This window comes from Phoca vitulina, unplaced genomic scaffold (assembly GCF_004348235.1).
Source record: "Phoca vitulina isolate PV1807 unplaced genomic scaffold, GSC_HSeal_1.0 scaffold12, whole genome shotgun sequence".
Classification (NCBI taxonomy): domain Eukaryota; kingdom Metazoa; phylum Chordata; class Mammalia; order Carnivora; family Phocidae; genus Phoca; species Phoca vitulina.
The window spans coordinates 656,515-675,636 of record NW_022589715.1 but is presented as its reverse complement, the minus strand read 5'-3'; the positions used below and the strand labels follow the sequence as shown (position 1 = coordinate 675,636).

At 35.1% G+C, this 19,122-nt stretch overlaps 1 protein-coding gene across 8 annotated transcripts in view; it reads right to left on the bottom strand.

Moving 5' to 3' along the window:
- The window catches only part of BIRC6 (baculoviral IAP repeat containing 6), a 226,517-nt gene that overhangs the window by 28,199 nt on the left and 179,196 nt on the right, over window positions 1-19,122 (bottom strand). For all 8 annotated transcript variants that reach the window (XR_004300267.1, XM_032410257.1, XM_032410255.1 and 5 more), the window contains one exon: window positions 8,991-9,201. Coding sequence is in view for 7 of the 8 variants with exons in the window: in XM_032410257.1 (XP_032266148.1) it covers window positions 8,991-9,201 (211 nt within the window). In the remaining variant the exon portion in view is untranslated. The remainder of the gene's footprint in view (window positions 1-8,990; window positions 9,202-19,122) is intronic.

The window sequence follows — 19,122 nt, the reverse complement described above, 5'->3', positions numbered from 1 at the left end:
TCCATTCCCTGCACTCCTAATTCTGAAGTCAAAACTATCACACAATTGAAATAAACATTTAAAAAGCAGAGCCATGTTGAAGAAGTAGTCTGCAGACAACATGCTGAAATGTCCAGATTCCAGAACTATTAAGAATTACCATCTTAGAGGAAGAGTCTAAAACTATAAGCAAATGAAACTTCTACATTTTTCTGTAAACCAATGCATCATATAATACCCCACTTTGCCAGGGATTAAAGTCCCAAACAAATTAAGATTAAAAGTAAGCAAAAAGATTTTTAAAAATATTACTGTGGAGAACTATCTGCTTCTAATTATCTCCAGAAAACATGAAAATAATTCTTGAAATGCACCAGTAAATGGAGCAAAGACCTCTTTAAGATGAATGCTTTCCACTGTTAGTTTAAAGCTTAGTTTTTAATTGATTCCCTTTTGTTTTTATTTAAATTCTTTCCAAATGGAAGTACCAGTTTTAGTTTTCAATTTGATTTAAAATTGAAAATAAAATCTTCCTTGTCTTGGGAAGCATAAATGAGCACTATAAGAGAAGGAAATATTCAAAACAGAGGTATGAAAAGCCTTTAAAAATAAGTCTTGATTTCTAGATTAGATAAAAATGTAATTTTTAAGTCAGACTAAACATCACAGGACAAAATGAAGGTACTGTGTGCTACTGTGGAATGGAGTAGCCACAAATAATATGCTTCACCAAGAGACAATCCAACTGAGGCAAATAAAAGATAGTAAAATAAATGTTGGCACTGCTGTCTCCATCACCGAGTAAAAGGCTGATGAACGACTAAACCTGTTCAAGGTCATCAAAAAAAGAAACTTAAAAAATATATATATATATGTATGGTTACAACAAATGATTCCTGGCTATGAAACCAGGCCTCTTTCATTCTGTAGGTGTTAGAGGTAGAGGAAAAAAGAGGAGAAACTAGGAAATGTTTTTCCAACAGAAACAAAAGTAGGAGGCTAGAACTGAAATTCTTTATTAACTGACTGAAGCCCTAGAGGAACTAGCTTAAAGCAGTTACAGTAAGAGAGTCTGACAGAAAATACGCCTTTTTAGCAGGAGGTCAACTAAATCTTAGTGCTTAGTTAGATAAAAAGGAAGTGGATATTTCTACAAGAGATTTCAGTTACTTTTGAATATGATGAACTTCTCTGCACCAGGAAGACGCTTTGAGATAGCTAAGGGAACCGACAATAGAGGATGGCTGCTTCCATGCTGTTCAAGAGGAGTGCAATGTCCAGAGCACCTTAAACTCAGCACAGAGGCATTTGGGTCGCATCCTTGTTAGCAATTCAGATTACTTGATTGATAGCAAGTCCCTCTTTCAAATTTTTGGTGAAGTATCAAATACTAAGTATACTACATAGGATTATTTGCCTACTGGAATCCAGCAGCAAAAGTCCATATAGAAGATTAAAGATAAAATAACTGCCTTTGTTCCTGCTCCAAGGAAGCTATGAATGGTCATACTTATTCAAAAGGGAAACCAAACTACTATGGCTATACTCTAACTTTGTGTTGATCTAACACAGGTTGGAATAGCCAGCAGAAACTGAATTTCACCAGTACTGGTATGTAAAAGCTGAAGGGGTCGTATCTTCACATCAATAACCAAGAAATTTTCAGGAGTGCTTTTTATTAATTCTTTTGAGCAAGCAAAACATCAAATGGGTAAAGCTGACCCACTCTTCAAGTAAGTGATAATTATATAAAGTTGTTTCCTGCCAAAAAACAGTGAGGCTGAGGTTTACTTCAGTAATGTAGTAATTACTGCTTAGGCACAACTCAAATGCTATGCATACTTAAAGAAATATGAGATGGTGACAAAGCGCATTGAGAACGAGAGAGGGTATCAAATAGAATGCAGGCATCAGAGGACCTAGAACAAATCACAGTATTTATGGACCTTGTTTTCCTTATTTATAAAAAAGAAGGATCCAAGCTACCTGAACCCCACAGAGTCCCCTTACAGCTCTAACACCTATAGATAATATGGGACAGGTTACTTATTGTGATGTGCCCAGAAGGATTCGTTACAAACTAAATCTTACTCAGCAAGACACTTCAAATTCCACAACAATGCAGAGTGCTTGAAATACTGTTTGAGATAAAGACAGTGGACACTGTCCTGAAACATAAAGCTCATATAATGTAATCTGATAAAGAATAATCATTTCATATTGTTATATGATGCTTCGGAGATAGAAGTATAAAGTCAATTTATAATTTTTTATGAGTTTTTTTGTTAATCACTTAAATAATAGAATAAGTTGTATTTTGGCATTTGATCAACGTGTTTTTCAAGAACCAGTTAAGCCTCAAGTCTAGCCATTCTACACACATAAAGCCTAAGTGATTAATGAACTATTCTGATCAGAGGTAGCAATGGTGTATCTGGAATAACGGTCAACTGACTTGTCTTTCTTCATAAAAATTTTTGTTTTTAATCATGAAGATCACAGGCATCAGGAGACTGGGGAGCTATATGCCAGATTTATAACCTATTGGTAAGTTTTTAATGTTAAAGTCTTAAGCAGTAGTTTCATTCTCTGTCAAACGACAATAATAAATATTTTCTTGCCTACAGCACCGATCAGGGAAAACTAATAATATATAAGAACTTTTGAAACTGTATGTACTACATAGAAGTTAAGGTTATAATATTACTTCCGTATATTTTTTATATAACTCTGTTACTATATATTTATCATAACTTACCCCACAATTTAAATCAGTTTTTATAATTCTCAAGAAAAAAGAAAGGAAATCAATAAAAGCACAGAGGCCAAAACACAAATACTATACTAACCAAATTATTTCAAACTGGCAGAACAAAAGGAATGCAAGAAATACTCTGGTGTTCTGCCTGCCTAAGTCATCGATCTGACACTTATGAAAATTCATTTTCGCCAGATTTTGACCCCTTGTAATTGGTACAAAATTAAGTGGCAGTAACTCTGGACTTATGCATCAATGACCATCTAATCACAGGCTCTCTCTGGCCTGTGGGTAACTCTGCTGACACCTTGTATGCCTCTTTGGATTCTATTTGATCCCCACTCTCGTTCTCAATGCGCTTTGTCACCATCTCTCTAGCTCTCTCTTTTGGTCCCTGCGGAACTATCTCTTTCCACTGCTTGTAGGCCTAAAATTAAAAAGTATTAGACACAAAAATCATTAAAGTATAAAACTGAAGAAAAAAGCCAGAAATTAAGACTTTGTGGGTAAAATAAACAGGAAGCCAGTAAATTTTTTCTGCATTAGGCAAGAAAGAAAGGGTTAATACTGGTACACTGAGGGCAAGGGAAAGAGAGAGTGTTTATGGTTAGGAAACTTTGTAACCATCACCAAGGGAGTTAATTCCACTTAGAGTGTAAGTCCTGTGTGCATAAATATTCAACTCTTTGTTCTTTACAGGTGCCTAGGATGGCCGGGGACAAGCAAAGGAAATGCAGCTTTTTATCATTTTGGAAGTCCACTGTTCTTTCTACTTAAGTGATTACTAAGGTGGCTTCTGAACAATGTCTCTGAAATAAAGTAATAAACTATATTATTGAAGCAAGTTAAATAGAACCAATATTTATAGTTTAATTAACCATTTCCCCATTTTTGTTTAAACTATTATAAAAAATTTCAAATGAACAAGAAAGTACAAAATTTCCTGAAGAAAGCATCCTGAAATGCTCCAATACTGTTTAGGTTTTAAGTGATAGATCATGGAAGAAAATGGCCTAAGTAGAAAATTACATTTAACCTCATAGGCACAGTTGCTTTCAAATTGATATATAACTAATGTATAAAACATGTCATCCATATTTTAAAAAATTCATTCCTGAAAAAATCCTGATGACTAATTACCTTTAATCTTGTCTATTTCAGACAAAAGTTGGAAAACGTTGAATATAAAATTCTCTATTCTGAAGTGATACACTTTTGCCTATTCTTTTGTGCTTCTAAAAGGAATGTTATTCCTGATTTATCTTAACCTAAATGCTTACTAATAATGAGTCCACAGCAATATTAATCAGTTCATCTACGTTACCCATTAGATTTAAATTAGCTCTATGCAGTTATACATTGTGAATCTTGAAAGGAAGGGTTAGAAACGGTGGTGGATAGTAAATATAAAGAATCATGAATAAAAGACTTAAAATAGTAATCATCTTTAGGAGGCTCTCAATGCAATTTGTACAGTAAATATTTAACAAATACCTAAGGAATGGTCAACTTTAAGCCAGAAAAGAGGAATATAATAAATTAGAAGTACTACATTCACTCCCTAAGTAGTGTTCTGGTTTCCAGCAAATATCAACCCCATCAGAGTCCTACACCAGTCATCAAACTAGCCTCATCCATAAGAGGTAATCATTTTGTTAAGGTATAATTATAATTGAAGGAAATGTGACACATGCTTTAGAGTCTATTATTTCAAAAATTAAAATTCAGAAGCTACTTTTCAGATACATGTGTTTGCATTGATATATACATGCATCTATAATTACATCTCATACACACAATAGCAAAAACTCAGGAATTACAGAACTACTAGGCATCAAAGGCATTCCCATGGTGTTGTGCCACCGTGGCAACAACTCTAGTTCTTCCTCTAAGCAGTCATTCTTGTTCGAGCCTTCGGGTATATAGAAAGTTGGGTAATGAAAATCTGATTAGATCTCTGAAATCCTTTCAGTAGCTCAACACCACACTTAAGAGCAAGTAACTGTAAATACACCCCTTTTCACCTTTGAGCTCCTGCTTTCCTCTCTAGCCTCATCTCCCACCCATATACTATATCCAGTCATACAAAATTTCTTTAGGTTTCCCTGAATATGTGATACTTATTCTCAGTTTGGCATACCAGCCCACTGCCCCACTTCATTTAGCTAATTCCTACTTATTCCATAGGTCTCCAAATCAGGTTTGATTCTTCAGTAATGTCTTATACTTCTAATATGTCATGGACTGTGTAATTAAAACTGTCAAGTTATTGTTAACCCCATTTATCTGTCAGTCCTTTAGAAAAAGGACCCAATTTTCTTGCTATGCTCCCATGAACGTTCAATAAACACCTGTTAAATGTTTAAATCAGGCATGCTCTTGTGACCAGGCCAGCTCTCCCCTATCTAAATATAATCACAAATTTCTAACATACAAATTAGGTAATAGCCAGGTAAATGATCTGCCTTTTCAGTTTCTTAAGAGTATCTATTCTGTTTCCTCTTATAGAAGGTTTCCAGCATGGTTGGGAGAGAGTCAACTCACTCATAAAATCTCCTTCACTCTTTGAATTTTGAGATCAAAATCAGTTGGGAAAGAATAATCTCAATCAGGTTATTCCCAGCTTGAGAGTAAACTTCTTTTTAGTACTGGGACAAAACACTCTCATTTTTCTCATCCATAAAAGGAAGATAAAAAATGTAATATACACAGAAGAAATAATTTTAATGAAAATCATTATATGTAACCACAATCATAATCTAGAGACCTTTTTTGCAGAGTACACAGCAAATCTATTTTTTATTTAAGATAATGAAATGGTTAAACATATTGAAAAAATTTCATTTGAAGGGAAAAAAATTGCATGCCCTTTGTGTATGCTTGCTTTAAAACAAAAGTAGCAAATGAGAAGTTAACAAGAGGAGAAAAAGAGAGGCAATAAAGTATAAAAACATAATTAGTAAACAAGTACTTGCTCTTACTTTACTTAAAAAAAAAAAACTATACTAAAAAGCGGTACTTTATTCACCCTTACATTTCTTACTGAGAGCAGAGACAAAAATAATGTAAAAATTTTCTGAGCTGAGATACACCTATGTGTTATCTTTAAAGCCACATCTCCAAACCCTGATAATGCAACAGAACAGATCCTAAAAGTGATCAATGAACAAAACATATTTGCCTTGACCATTATCTTCTCAAGAGTATCCTGGGTTTTTTTAAAAAAATACGTTGGGCTGGGATAGGCAGGTGGGGGGATAGGAAGTTTTATACTTTCAAACGGTGTTAAAATTGAGCTTAGCTGATTTCTGTGGGTATAAAATCTATAAGGAAACTGGACTATGTTGCTCACTTTATTAGAGTTCTATTATAATGAAAATATGAAAAGAAATACATCTTAAGTCCTGACAGGTTGGAAGAGAATAGATTTTATCCCCTCTCTGTGTGAAGTAGAAAATGAATTCTCAATGTACCAAACCTGAAAAGGCAAGTAGGGATATTATAACATGTATGTCTTCGCTGGTTTTTTTCTTTTCTTTTTTTTTTTTTTAAATATTTTATTTATTTATTTGACAGAGAAGAGAGACAGCGAGAGAGGGAACACAAGCAGGGGGAGTGGGAGTGGGAGAAGCAGGCTTCCTGCTGAGCAGAGAGCCCAATGCGGGGCTTGATCCCAGGACCCTGTGATCATGATCTGAGCTGAAGGCAGACGCTTAACGACTGAGCCACCCAGGCGCCCCTGCTGGTTTTTTTCTAACAGATGCTGTAAAATATAATAGATATCATGAACAACCCTAACTAAGGAGAATATTCATCAAATCCTAATGTAAAACTCACTAGCATTGTTTCTTCATCACAACAGATATTAAAAACAGTTACTGTACAGAGTCACCCATCAAGATAAAGTAATATAAATAAAATGAACTCTGAACAGTCATCATGATCTTTACATGTATGTTTCATTGGTACAGAATTTAGAGGTGTGAAGTGCCGTTTTTCTTATTGAAGAAGGAAGAATTTGAAGAATAATTTTTTTCCAGTAGAAAAAGTAGAAAGACAAAAAGCTCCAAAATGAAATTCAGTTATCCTCTAACTGAAATTATATTTTTATAGTGAATCATCAACATATTTTATACATAAGTCAAGCTTACTTTTATTTTATTTTTTTAAAAGATTTTATTTATTTACTTGACAGAGAGGCGAGAGCAGGAACACAAGCAGGGGGAGTGGGAGAGGGAGAAGCAGGCTTCCCGCCAAGCAGGGAGCCTGATGCGGGGCTCGATCCCAGGACCCAGGGATCATGACCTGAGCCGAAGGCAGATGCTTAACGACTGAGCCACCCAGGCACCCCTCAAATTTACTTTTAAAAAATTATACTATGTATGTTATAGAAACAGGAAATATATTAACTTAAGAAAAGCAACAAAAAAAGGTGCTTTAAGTATACAAATTCCATATGCTGCAATAAGCATCCTCCATAATTACCTTAGAATTCAACGCACTATAAATCCATTTTTGTAGGATCCAATAGAAATTATAGCTTAAGGAAATATGTAATATAAACAGTTCTTATTTTAATGGTCTTATTTTCACATTTATACCACCATAAATTTGTGATATTATTTTTAATGAAAGTGGTAATTACGATTACATTCCAAATCTTCACACAATTTTTTCATCTAAGAAATAAAATTACTCCTGGGGAAAAAACACTCAAGGTTTCAAAAAGTTTCAATTTTGTTATATTGCAACTAGTACAATCCACCTCAAAACACAGAAAGATGAGGTACAGAAACACAGGGCAAGATTCCCCTAAAAATATACAAGGGAATTTCAAAGCACTGTATATTTTATATTAATTGCTTTGTCAAGAACTATATGTTTATTGTACAATAAGGAACAGAGATGGCCAGGGTAGAGATGGGATGTTCAATTAGACGTTCCTCAATGAGACATTAGCTCAATTAGAAAATTAGACCTTCAGTTCAATTTTGATAGGACAGTATTATTAGGTATGCCGGCTGCCTATATTACCAGTTAGATTTTTGCCACAATGAAGGATGGGACCATACATAATGTTCTCTTCTCTACAACATAAACAATCTAACCATCAAAAATTAAATACCTTTACATTTTCCTTCCCTGGTAAAAGAGTAGTGTGAACCTACAGCTTTTTATGTTTCTACCAACTGGCTCTTCTTTAATCTCTTATCCAATTTATAATTCTTAACTGCCTGGCAGTGAGCCACCGGCTTTTAAAGTGATAGTGAGCAATAAACTAAGAGAGTCAGGATTATCGCAGCAGCTGATGCCTCCCTGAAAAAAATTATTCAGTGACCAATTCTCTGCCATCATTTGATGTATACTCTTTCTCAAATTTTAGTATCTTAAAAAAATAAGTGAGAATAGGTAGAAAAAATATATTGTAAAGATGGTAAAGAACATTAATTGACTCAAAAGACCACTGATGAAAGAATAAATTTCCACTGGCAGTATAAATGCCTTAAAAATCAGAATTTACATAAAACAGACAACCACTGAACAGATTCTGCTAAGAGAAAGAAAAAGGTTTACTACGTTTCTTAAAGAGTTTTTGTTAACATCTGGATCTAATGAGGTATAAACTTAAGCCAAAAATTAATTAAACACTTAAATTTACCAAGAAGATAAATACTTTGTTATAACTACAACAAATAAATATTGAATCCTCTCACTTCTGAAAAGGATTACAGCATGTGTAATAGCATGTATCACAATAAAACAGAAGTAATCCATAAACCCAACAATTCTATTTCTATGAATCTACTGTGTGATTTCTACAAGTCTCATAAGATGTATGAATGAGGTTATAAACTGAAAATAACCCAAATGTCCACTAACAGCATCTACATACAATGAGTAATTGGAAGTATTAAGAACAATGTCTGCCAATATGTATTTATTAGCACTAAAAGGTGTCTTTGGACCCAATACTGACTAAAACTAGCATCCATCTGTTTAACAGGTACAATAGGACAGAATTTAAGATAAACTCCATATCTATAGCTTAAGACTACACAAGGAGAAGTCTGGTAAGTCAATGTGAATAAATGTTTCTGAGTGTAGGATATGGTGGATACTTTTTCTTTGTAGTTTTAGGTCTTGCTTGTATGCATGTGTGTTTAATTAACATATGTCATTTAAAAAAACCCACAAAGCTATTTAAAAAATACAGTTAGATGCACAATGAAGAGAAATGAACCAAGTATACTACCTTAAACGGTTGGTGTAGGTATCAACACAGGTCTTCATTTTGGCTAATAATGTACCAACAGAAGTTTGACATTCTGACTGTTCTTCTTCCTCTTCACCATTCTCTGTAGAAAGAGGCAACAGTAGGGGCACCATGGATGTACAGGAAGCAATGGCCCGGAGCAATTCCAGCAGAGCTCGATAGAGTGGCACATGTCTTGCCATGTCAAGAACTGTAAGAAGGGAAAGCATAAAATGAGAACATGTGCAATATAAAAGTCAGTCCACAACTACGTAACTTCTACTCAGATCTTTTTCTATTAAAGATTTATTTTATTTTGAGAGAGAGCGTGCACGTGCAAGCAGGGGGAAGGGGCAGAGGGAGAATCTCGAACAGACGCCCCATTGAATGTGGAGCCTGACATGCGGCTCGATCTCACAACCCTGAGATCATGATCTGACCCGAAATCAAGTCAGACACTTAACTGAGTGAGCCACCCAGGTGCCCTGTTTCTACTCAGATCTTTTTTTAAGATTTATTTATTTGAGAGAAAAAGAGAGAATGAATGAGTGAGCAGGGGGAGAGTGAGAGAATCCTCAAGCAAACTCCCCACTGAGTGAGAGCCCGACATGGGTCTCAATCCCAGAGATCATGTCCCCAGCTGAAACCAAGAGTCAGATGCTCAAATGACTGAGCCACCCAGGCACCCCTCTACTCAGATCTCAAGATTAACTGATTATTAGGGTTGCCTGGGTGGCTCAGCTAAGCGTCTGCCTTCGGCTCAGGTCATGATCCCAGGGTCCTGGGATCGAGCCCCGCATCGGGCTCCTTGCTCCGCGGGAGGCCTGCTGCTCCCTCTCCCACTCCCCCTGATTGTGTTCCCTCTCTCGCTGTGTCTCTCTCTGTCGAATAAAAAAAAAAAAAATCTTAAAAAAAAAAGATTAACTGATTACTTGGTAAATAAACTAATGCAGATGTTTATGAAGCACCACTGTTCAATGTATAATAGGCACTTCAAGGGGACAAAAATGAATAAGGCAAATAGTTGGGGAGAGGAAGAAACTTAATTAACTAGTTATTTTACACATAAAAATGACTAAATAGCCCACATAACTTATGGGGAAAATTCATGAGTAATGAAGTGGAATTTTATTTTCAAAATTAAATTGAAATGACAGAACCATGGTAGCTTAGGTAAAATAAAATATGATCACCGTTTATCAAAGGTATATAATTCAATAGATCAACTTGCTAGAAAAAAGTTAATTATACTAAATTATTAGTTCAAATGAAATGTTTTCTTAGAACTACATGCATCTGAGAATGAATTCCCTACTTTAAGAACATATACTACTTCTAAGGCTTTTGTAAGTTGTTTTGTTCAAGGTTTTGTGGGTTTTTTTACAACTGAAATTTACTTTTGTGAATCATGTAAGATAAAGAGCTAACAACTTTTTTCTTTCTTTTGTTTTAGCTCTAAGCCCAGCATGGGGCTTGAACTCATGACTCTGAGATCAAGAATCACATGCTCTATCGACTGAGCCAGCCAGGTGCCCCTAACAACTTTTTTCTAATACCAGTTATTGAATAAAGTTATTCCATAAATATTTACTGAAAACATGCTGCTGGACAGGATGAGAATACAGCAGTGAAGAAAAGAGAAGGACAAATGAGTAAAAATTTTTTTCAGATGCTAATAGGTACTCTGACTGCTACACAAAAGATTGAAAAGGGGAAGGAGAATTGGGGGAGTACCTACTGGAGGCAGGAACTGCTTCACTGCCCACAGACCTATGCTGGGATTAGAGTATGGGGGGATGAGGCACAGCATTCTTGAACTCTATGTGGCAACTGATTAAAACTTACTAAAATTAGTTGTGATAGTCTGACAAACAGTAACGGAGGAGTAGGGGTTCATTTCACACCTTCCAACAGTGATACAGAGGACAGGGGTAGGAAAGTATGACTGCTCAATTTTGCTGTATTTGAAATTTTACCCTCCATCTTAATCATATATAAAATTGTCATACGGTTATGTTTAAGGCCTCTTTTCCAACCCATGACCTAATATTCCCACTTACTATAATTTTATAGTATAACATAGTACACTCCACTTTTCAAGAAAATACAAGTTAAACCCCAAAGTTACTAATCAACAGGCATAAAACCTGACATTAATACTTGTGAGGATATGAGAAAGCCACATATAAACAGGTAGATATGAAACTTGATAACCAATGTGGCATTATTTAATGCCCATATTCTATGACTGAGCAATATCACTTGTTACTATACACCTATAAAACACAATATAATACTGTTTTTAGGGGCACCTGGCTGGCTCAGTTGATACAGCATGCGACTCTTTTTTTTTGAAAAGATTTTTATTTTTGAGCATGTGATTCAATCTCAGGGTCGGAGTTCAAGCCCCATGTTGGGCATGGAGCCTACTTAAAAAAAGATAAAATAAAAAAAAGTACTGTTTTTAATACTGGAAGTTGGAAGCACCCGAAGGGCAATAAATTAAAGGGTTAAATACACAATAACATTCAAATGATTCTATCCTATGTAGCATTTAAAAAGAATATAGTAGATCTCCTACACCTATATCTTGAGTGAAATAGTTTGCAAAATAATACATAAAGATGACATTTATGTAAAGAGACTCAAATATATTTTTTATGACTGGGGACCTACGTAGGAATACTTAGAGGAAAAAATGAATTTCTAAACATTGTTATATACATGAGTAACATCTTACACTGATTATCTTGACAAATCATAAAACATCCCTGATAAATAAAAGTCTACTTTTAAATTTTAATTTTTTAAAAAAGTAAGCTATACACACAACGTGGGGCTCGAACTCACAGCCCAGAGATCAAGAGTTGCATATTCTACCAACTAAGCCAGCCAGGCGCCCCAAGGCTACAGTCTATTTTGACCATTTCTTTCCTACTCGACTCCTTCACCAGGCACATCACTTTGGTATATATACGTCTAATCCTTTTTCTAGACAATTTTTATTTCTGTGTGTGTGTAACTCCGTGGAGAAGGAATTATGGCCCCACTGTGTGTATGAGAAACTAAGATTTAGTAAATTGTACAAGCAGCTAAATAGAATATAGCAAGACCAACACTGACACTGAGGTATATCTAACTCTAGAGCTTTTTTGTTACACCATGATGCCTCCTGAGTTGTCCAATATAGTAATCACTGGTCACACAGCTATTTAAATTTAATTAAAATATAAAAGAATTAAAAATTCTGTTCCTTGATTGTACTAGCCACATTTCAGGGGGTCAACAGTCACGAGTCCATTCTGGACAGCACAGATACAGAATGTTTCCATCATACCAAAAGTTCTCCAGGATAATGCCATCTTCAAAAGCCAAATTCCTTACATTCTGTTTACATATACAAACCATGAAAAATAAGTGGGTATATGGACTCTACCCAGAGAGATGGGTCTTTCTCTGGGAGTTGTAGGTATCACACAGAGTTAAAGAAACAATCTCTAGACTATATTCAAAACAGCATGAATACTTTGCTTCAGGTTTATTTCAAAACCAGTGATATATACATGTATTGGATATACTTGTATAGTTAGATATAGAATACTGAGAATATTAATCATAAACTAGTAATGGCATTTTCATGTAGAGAGAAGGACTAAGGTTGGGGGGGCAACATTAGGGTGAATTACTTTTTATATGTCAGTTTGAACTTTTTTTTTTTTTAAGATTTATTTATTTGAAGGGCTCCTGGGTGACTCAGTCAGTTAAGTGTCTGCCTTTGGGTCAGGTCATGATCCCGGAGTCCTGGGATCAAGCCCCACATCCGGCTCCCCACTTAGCTGGAAGTCTGTTTTTCCCCTGGCCTCCCCTTCCCTGCTCATGCTCGCTTGCTCGCTCTCTCAAATGAATAAATAAAATCTTTGTTTTCTAATGTTGTTTTATTATTTTTTAGAGGCGGAGGGCAGGAGAGAGAGAGACTCTTAAGCAGGCTCCATGCCCAGCGCAACCCTGAGATCATGACCTGAGCTGAAATCAAGAGTTGGACGCTTAACTGACTGAGCGCCTCCCAGGTCCCCTGTCTCCCAATGTTATTAAGTAATGTATACTTATAGACTTTCCTCAGGATTTGGTGTTTTTCCCAACATTCTTTTGAATAGAATTCTATGAATGCAATTTATGCTCCATATTACATTATTACTTCCATATAATCCACCTTCCACTGCTCTGCAAGATTCTACTGTTCGAAAAATTAAGCCTAATACAACAAAGCATGCCTTTTTATAATATAAGTAATTAATAACATATAATCTCACATTAGAGAAGCAGTAAAATAAATTATATGCTAAACCACATCATATTAAAGTGACTCCAAACATTAAAGTGACAGGAGCTTATTATATATACACAAAAACTGTCTTACTAGGGGTTTCATAACAAGACATTTTGCCAGGATAATCAATAAGATTAAAAATAAAAACCAATTTTGTCCTCAGAAACAAAATAATTGAGGCAACACTGTGTGTGTGTATGGTTTTTTTTAAAGATTTTATTTATTTGACACAGAGAGAGAGCACACAAGCAAGGGAACAGCAGAGGGAGCTGCAGAGGGAGAGAGAGAAGCAGGCTCCCCCCTGAGCAGAGAGCCTGATGTGGGGCTCCATCCCAGGACCCTGGGATCACAACCTGAGCCGAAGGCAGATGTTTAACCGACTGAGCCACCAGGGTGCCCCGAGGCAACATTGTGGGTTTTTTTTTGTTTTTTTGTTTTTTTTTAAGATTTTATTTATTTATTTGAGAGAGAGAGAGAGCACAAGAGCGGGGAGAGGGAGAAGCAGACTCCCTGCTGAGCAGGGAGCCCGATGCGGGACTCGATCCCGGGACTCCAGGATCATGACCTGAGCCGAAGGCAGTCGCTTAACCAACTGAGCCACCCAGGCGCCCGCAACATTGTGTTTTTATTAAAAGACAATAACCCTGTTAAATTAAACCTAAGATGTTCTGACATATAAATAATTTGACCCAAAGAATATGAAGAAATAATTTGACAAAGGAAATTTTAAAGAAAATGAAAAAACACATATCCAAATGGCGTAACATTAGCTTCTCACTAATCAATTTTTAAGAATAAAGGTACAGGGGCGCCTGGGTGACTCAGTTGTTGAGCGGCTGCCTCCTGCTTGGCGGAAGGCCTGTTTCTCCCTCTCCCACTCCTCCTGCTTGTGTTCCCTCTCTCGCTGTGTCTCTGTCAAATAAATAAATAAAATCTTAAAAAAAAAAAGAATAAAGGTATAAATCACAGTACACTGACTACTAATCCCCAAAGGATAACAGCAATTACAAGCAGTGTAGTCATTTTCCTTTCTAAAATTGAAAGACAACTAAATAATACAGGAAATGATTCTGATTACATTATCAATAAATCACTGAAACCAGAAACTAACTCTAGAAGTAATCTCCCTCTAAAGGTGGCTTCACGTAAAATTTATATAAATTTAGATATAAATCTAAATGTGATATTAATTAGGACTAGTAATTAGTGGTACTTAATTGGTATTACTATAAAACTTTTAATAATGCCTTTTATTATAGGTAACTAACACCAAAGCACTAAAATTTGTTTCCTAAGCACCCAAAAAATGACTTAGATAAGAACTGAAAAGTCAGGACTTCTAGTCTAATACCATTTTCCTGCTGCTTCTGCTTTACAAAAAATAAATTTATACATTAAGGGAATAATCATGATGCTTTAAAAACAAAGAAAACCGGGCACTTCTAAACAGAACACTACTGTCTCAAAGATAAAGAGTGATTATGATAACAGTAATAGCTGATAACACTGGGAGCCTGGCAGGAACTGTTCTAAGCATTTGACATATATTAATTTACTCAATTCTGACAATTGCATGAGGTAAATATTATCTTCATTTTCCACATGAGTAAAGTGAAGCACAGAAAGGATGAAGAACTTGCTCAAGGCTGCATAATCAGTGAAGTGGAGAGGACAGGATGCACAAGCAGGTGATCCAGCTCTGAAGTCTAGACCCTTAAGCACTAAAATATAATGCCACTCAACGGTCACAATTTCAGAGAAAAGCACTAGCATGATTTACTAACACAGAGAAAAAAAGTACTTTATGCATGGGGAAAAGTTTAATATGGCCTAAAATTCATCATAATAGTTTCTTTAAAGCACACTAAAAAATGCTAGTTGCCTTTAAGCTTTAATACTGTATTATTCATAACCTTAAAATTTTTTTTCAACATATTTTTAAACACGGTCTCAAATTTAGCTTTCTACTGCATTCACATGGTAAAATGAAAAACTGAGCTCTTTATTTTAATTCTCAGGGTTTTCTTTTTCTTCTTTTTTCTTTTTTAGATTTTATTTTTAAGTAAACTACACCCAATGTGGAGCTTGAACTCACAACCCTGACACCAAGAGTTGCGCACTCCACCGACTGAGCCAGCCAGGGGCTCCAAGTGTCAGGATTTTCTAACTGTCACTTTGTTACAAAAAAACTCTGTAAGTAACACAAGGAAAATCATGAAATCATTTCCAGATGAATTATTTATAAGTTTTAGAATCTATTAAGGCATAAATTACAATCAATAAAATGAACTGATTTCAAATGTGCCTTTAATGACTTCTGACAATAAACATTCCTGTGTAATCACTGCCCAAATGAAGATAAAGAATATTTCCATCATCCCAAACATTTCTCCTTATGCCTCTTTCCTCCTATTGCCAGCTTCATGCAACCACTCCTATGCTCTCGCTGTAGAAAGCAGAAAAATAGAAGAGAAAACCATCACCACCAAATCAGTTCTTTAAAAAGAAATAGAAAATCTGAACAGCCCCTTATCAGTTAAAGAAACTGAATTAATTAGAAACCTTCTCATTAAAAAGCTCCAGATGGCTTTACAGGTAAATTTTATCAAACACTTAGAAAAAAACCATATATTATTAATCTTATATGATCTCCTTCAGAAAATAAAGGAAGTGGAAACAACTCATTTTTGAGGATAAAATTAACCAGATACCAATTTGAGACAAATACATCACAAGAAAAAAGAAACTATGAATCAATACCTCTCACAAGCACGGGGGGGGGGGCTGGGGGGGGGGCAGATAATAAATCACAACCAAGTGGGATTTTCTTTCCAGGAATGCATGGTTTACTTAACATTTGAAAAGTCAAGGTAATGCACCATATTAACAGACAAAAAAAGAAAAGCCATTATGAGCAGCTTAGCAGATCTAAATAAAGCATTTAACAAAACTCAAAACTCATTTATGATAAAACTCTAACCAAACTAGGAATAGAAGAAAACCACCCAACCTGATAAAGAGCTTCTAAAATATCCCTACTCAATCATCACATCTAATGGTGAAAGAATGAACACTTTTCTACCAGTGACAATTTCTATAGTATGTAGACAGTACAAGATAAGAAAAGGCATACAAATTGGAAAGAAAGAAATAAAACTCTCTCTAGTGTACATGGCATGATTACCCATACAGATATCCTAAGGAATCTAGTGGAGCTAATACATGAGTTTCACAATGTAGGGGGATATCAGGTAAATAAACAAAAATCAACTGTATTTTTATATATGAACAGTAGGAAAATGAAATTTTAAACAAAACAGTACCATTTACCAATCCATAAAACGTGGAATTAGGATAAATCTGACATAAATTCAAGGGTACAAAAATGGTACTGAGAGGCATTAAAGGAAATCTAGTAACAGAAAGATATACAATGTTCATAGATCAGAAGACTCAATATTGTTAAGAAGTCAGTTTTCTCCAACTGATGTAAAGATTGAATATAATTACAATCAAATTCCCAATTTGCCAATAGGCTTTTTTGTTGGGGGTAGAAACTAACAAGATGACTTTAATATGTATATGGAAATGTAAACACCCTAGAGAATCAAAACAGTTACAGCTGAATTTTAATGCCATAGATTACAAATTTTACAATTAATGCATCTAAAAAGTAAGTAAACTCTTAACAGATATTAACTGACAAAATGCTTGCCTTTTCAAACTGCTTGGCAGGACAAAGTAACAAGAAAAAGAAACAAACAAAAATCTACAATGATACTTTGACTAATGAAATCCCTAAAGACAGAAATCCTCTGGTAAGAACAAAACAAAAGTACTTCATAAATCATGCAAAGCCTGTTTGGCTCAATAGCTGTGACTGGCAAAAACATTTCTACATAAAATGTCTATTCGTTCCAGCCCACATAAAAGCAGTAAGGGCTTAGCTAATAAACTCTGATGTCCCAACACTAGCCTTGTGTCTTCTCTCCATTTTGGTAGAAATGGCTAAGCTGTTTAAGTTCCAAATATCTCCATACTTTTATCTTCTATCACCAATCCAGATACCTGTTCATACTTCTAGCTATACACATACAATTATTAGATGCTACTATTTGGGGGCGCCTAGGTGGCTCCGTCGTTAAGCGTCTGCCTTCGCCCAGGTCATGATCCCAGGGTCCTGGGATGAAGCCCTGAGGCGCACATCGGGCTCCCTGCTCAGCGGGAAGCCTGCTTCTCCCTCTCCCACTCCCCCACTTGTATTCCCTCTCTCCCTGTGTCTGTCTCTGTCAAATAAATAAATGAAATCTTTAAAAAAAATTTAAAAATTTAAAAAAACAAATAAATGCTACTGTTTGTTATTTCTGGAGGGTGGTACATGAGGTAATCTATTTTTACTTTCTCCTTTGTGTTTTTAGGCATTGCTTAAGTTACTCATGGCATGCACAAAATGATGTCTTAGATTTGCCTTAAAATAACCTACTATGTGTATATATGTGTGTGTTTGGAAAGAATAAAGATATAAATAGAAAGCATAGCCAAGTGTTAATCACTGATGAAGCTGAGTGATGGAGCTCATGGAGGTTCATTATGCTACAATCACTAGTTTTACAGATTTCAAACTTTTCTATGATAAAAGATTTTATTAAATTGTCATAGAAAAGGCAAGAAGTCTGAGAAATGTTCCAGATTAAAGGAAATGAAAGAGGAACATATGTAACACGTGATCCTAGATTAAATGTTAGACAAAAAGCAATTTTTTCTTTGCTATAGAGGACATGATTGAGAAAACAGATGAAATATGAATGATATCTGTGAATTAGATGATTAGATGGCTGTGTTAGATCAATGTTAATTTTCTATATTCTGATTACTGTAATGTGGTTATGTAGTAGATTGCCTTTGTCTTTCAGGAAATAAATTCTAAAACTCTTAGGGGTAAACAAAGCTATAATGTCTGCAACATATGTCTCACAATTGGTACAGAAATGTGCATGTATGTGTAAAATTTATGTATGTTTGTATGCATGGATGGATAGATAAAAGGAAGGAAGGAAATTGGTACCAAACTTTTATGAAGGTATCAAACATTACTGACTAACATCTATAGAGGACAAGTTAAAATCTGGCAAAATAACAAACTGACACACAATTTCAATCACCAGTTCTAGTAACTCTAAAAATTAATCCTAAAGATAAAATTATCAAGGTCACCAAAATTAGTCACCACAGCATTCTTTAGAACAGCAATCAATTTGTGCTTATCAGTATGGAGATGACTTAATTACTAAATATCAGTTGTGTGCTCATAAAAATGAAGATGAGCTTTATGATGCACTGGAGCAAATTCCAGAGCATGTAAGGGGGTGGGGAGGGCGGGAGCAAGAAGGAAGGAATAGAAATGTACTTGTATGGTATACGGCCATTTGGGTAAAATATAACATGAAACAACAATAAAAAAGATAAGGAGATGTAGTCATATTTACTTGTTACATATATTATGTATACACACAGGATCTCTATAAACATGTAAGAAATTAGTAATAATAATTTTATCTAGGGAGTTCAACTGGCTGGCTATCGCAGGAAGACAACTTATACAGCCTCTTTCAACTTGGGATCAGCAAAAGAATGACGCTTCAGAAAAACCCTCCCTCTTCCATTAAAAGTATGAATAGCTTCCATTTCTACATTTAAATACCTGAAACATTAGAATTTATATTGATATAAATGTAGCCAGTTATCCCAAAATTTCCATTTGTACTACTTTATAAACTCATTTAATGAAGTACTGCACAATGTTTT